Source organism: Lepus europaeus, chromosome 10, assembly GCF_033115175.1.
Source record: "Lepus europaeus isolate LE1 chromosome 10, mLepTim1.pri, whole genome shotgun sequence".
NCBI classification, from domain to species: Eukaryota; Metazoa; Chordata; class Mammalia; order Lagomorpha; family Leporidae; genus Lepus; species Lepus europaeus.
Window position 1 is genome coordinate 120,473,610 of NC_084836.1, and position 2,043 is coordinate 120,475,652.

The following is a 2,043-nucleotide window of genomic DNA, read 5'->3' on the forward strand; positions in this document are numbered from 1 at the left end:
TCATCCCACTGAAGCTCAAAGCTGTTTATTGGGCCATCTGGCTAAGCAAAATGTGAAAGACTTTGCCTAGTAGCCTGGAAAAATGCCAAGGGTGAGGACAGAAGTGTTTTCCTCCATGGAGAGTGGAGGCCACGTGGGGTCAGCTCCCTGAGGGCAGGGCCATCGCCGCCTGAGTGAACCGTACAAGGTCTGCGCCTGTGGGGTTTTTTTTTTGTAAAATGTCCCCCTTTTTTCTTATTACAAAGCAATGCAACCCAAAGCAAGGGTTGCCAAAGAAAAAGATAAGTTGGATTTCATCAAAGTTAAACACATTTGTGCTTCAAAGGAAACCAAAAGAAAAGAAAAAGACGACGTGAGAAAACAGGAAAATACTTGCAAGCTGTGCCTGTGACACAGGTGTCCTTGGTCTGTTAGGTCAGCTGTGACCAAGTGCTGTGACGTACAGCCGTGTGCCTCTCGGAGCTCGGCGTGCCAGCCGCTGGGGTTCCGGTCAGGGCCATCTTGTGGGCTGCAGAAGGCTGCCTTCCTGCTGGGTGTGTGCTCATGGCTTTCCCCTGGGTGGGGGGCAGGGGGAGACACACACACACACAATCTTTTCCTCTTCCTAAAGGGGCATATCCCCATGACCTAATAATCTAAAGCCATCACCTCCCAAGGGCTCCACCTCCAAACACTGTCACATCGAGTTTGAGGCTTCAACCTATGATTTTGGGGTACACAATTCCAGAAGAGCAAAGGTTCTGGCAATGACAATGTATTTGTCTCCGTGTGGCCAGGTGGTAGTGGCTGCAGCGAGCCCTTCCCCGAGGCTCTCCGGTTCTCGCGCCTGTGTAGGGACTTCACCACCACCATGTTGAGCAAAAGGGCAAAGGCCAAGACCACCAAGAAGCGCCCTCAGCGCGCCACGTCCAATGCGTTTGCCATGCTTGACCAGTCACAGGTTCAGGAGTTCAAAGAGGCCCTCAACGTGATTGATCAGAACCGAGACGGTTTCATTGACAAGGAGGATTTGCATGATATGTTTGCTTCATTGGGGAAAAACCCAGCTGATGAGTATCTGGACGCCATGATGAATGAGGCCCCAGGCCCCATCAGTTTCACCACGTTTCTCACCATGTTTGGTGAGAAGCTGAATGGCACAGATCCAGAAGATGTCATCAGAAATGCTTTTGCTTGCTTTGAAGAAGCCACAGGCACCGTTCAGGAGGACTGCCCGGGAGAGCCGCTGACAACCACGGGAGACCGGCTTACGGACGAGCAGGCGGACGAGCTGCTCAGAGAAGCTCCATTGACAAAAAGGGGAACTTCAATTACACGGAGTCACACGCATCCTCACACATGGAGCGAAAGACAAGGATGACTGAGAGGACCTCATATTCCAGCCAAATGTTCCTTGTTGCCACGTCGGGTATTTCTGAGATTTTTCTCTTAGAGCCTGTGCTTTACAGCTTTTGCCTTTCTTGTATTTATTCTCAGCCATTTTGGGCACATGTATCTTTATAATCAGACTGGAAATGGGGCTTTTTGTCATTTTCAGATTAGAAAATAGGATTAATTTAACTTGCCAACCCCCCCCCTTAACTGTAGTCTATACAGAGTTGATATATTTCTTCAGAGAAAGTTATCCATTGAATTATTTCTGAACCATCATTATTTATTATAAAATAAAATAAAAATATTTAAGGGTCTGGCGCCGTGGCACAGTAGGTTAATCCTCTGCCTGCAGTGCCAGCATCCCATATGGGCACCGGTTCTAGTCCCGGCTGCTCCTCTTCCAGTCCAGCTCTCGGCTGTGGCCTGGGAAAGCAGTGGAAGATGACCCAAGTGCTTAGGCCCCTGCACCCGTGTGGGAGACCAGAAAGAAGCTCCAGGCTCCTGGCTTCGGATCTGTGCAGCTCCAGCTGTTGCGGCCATTTAGGGAATGAACACCTTTCTCTCTGTCTCTCTCACTGCCTGTAACTCTACCTGTCAAATAAATAAATAAAATTTTTAAAAAATCATTCAAAAGAAAACAAAACTTATAACTCAACAATAAAAAGGCAC

The 2,043-nt window shown here is 48.6% G+C and overlaps 1 protein-coding gene across 1 annotated transcript; it reads left to right on the forward strand.

Annotated features, from left to right (window-relative positions):
• The first annotated feature begins 807 nt into the window (after nucleotides 1-807).
• On the forward strand, nucleotides 808-1,430 carry LOC133767955 (myosin regulatory light polypeptide 9-like). The gene has a single exon (XM_062202402.1). The coding sequence runs from the start codon at nucleotides 851-853 to the stop codon at nucleotides 1,358-1,360; it is 510 nt and encodes a 169-aa protein (XP_062058386.1). The 5' UTR covers nucleotides 808-850; the 3' UTR covers nucleotides 1,361-1,430.
• The last annotated feature ends 613 nt before the right edge of the window (nucleotides 1,431-2,043 follow it).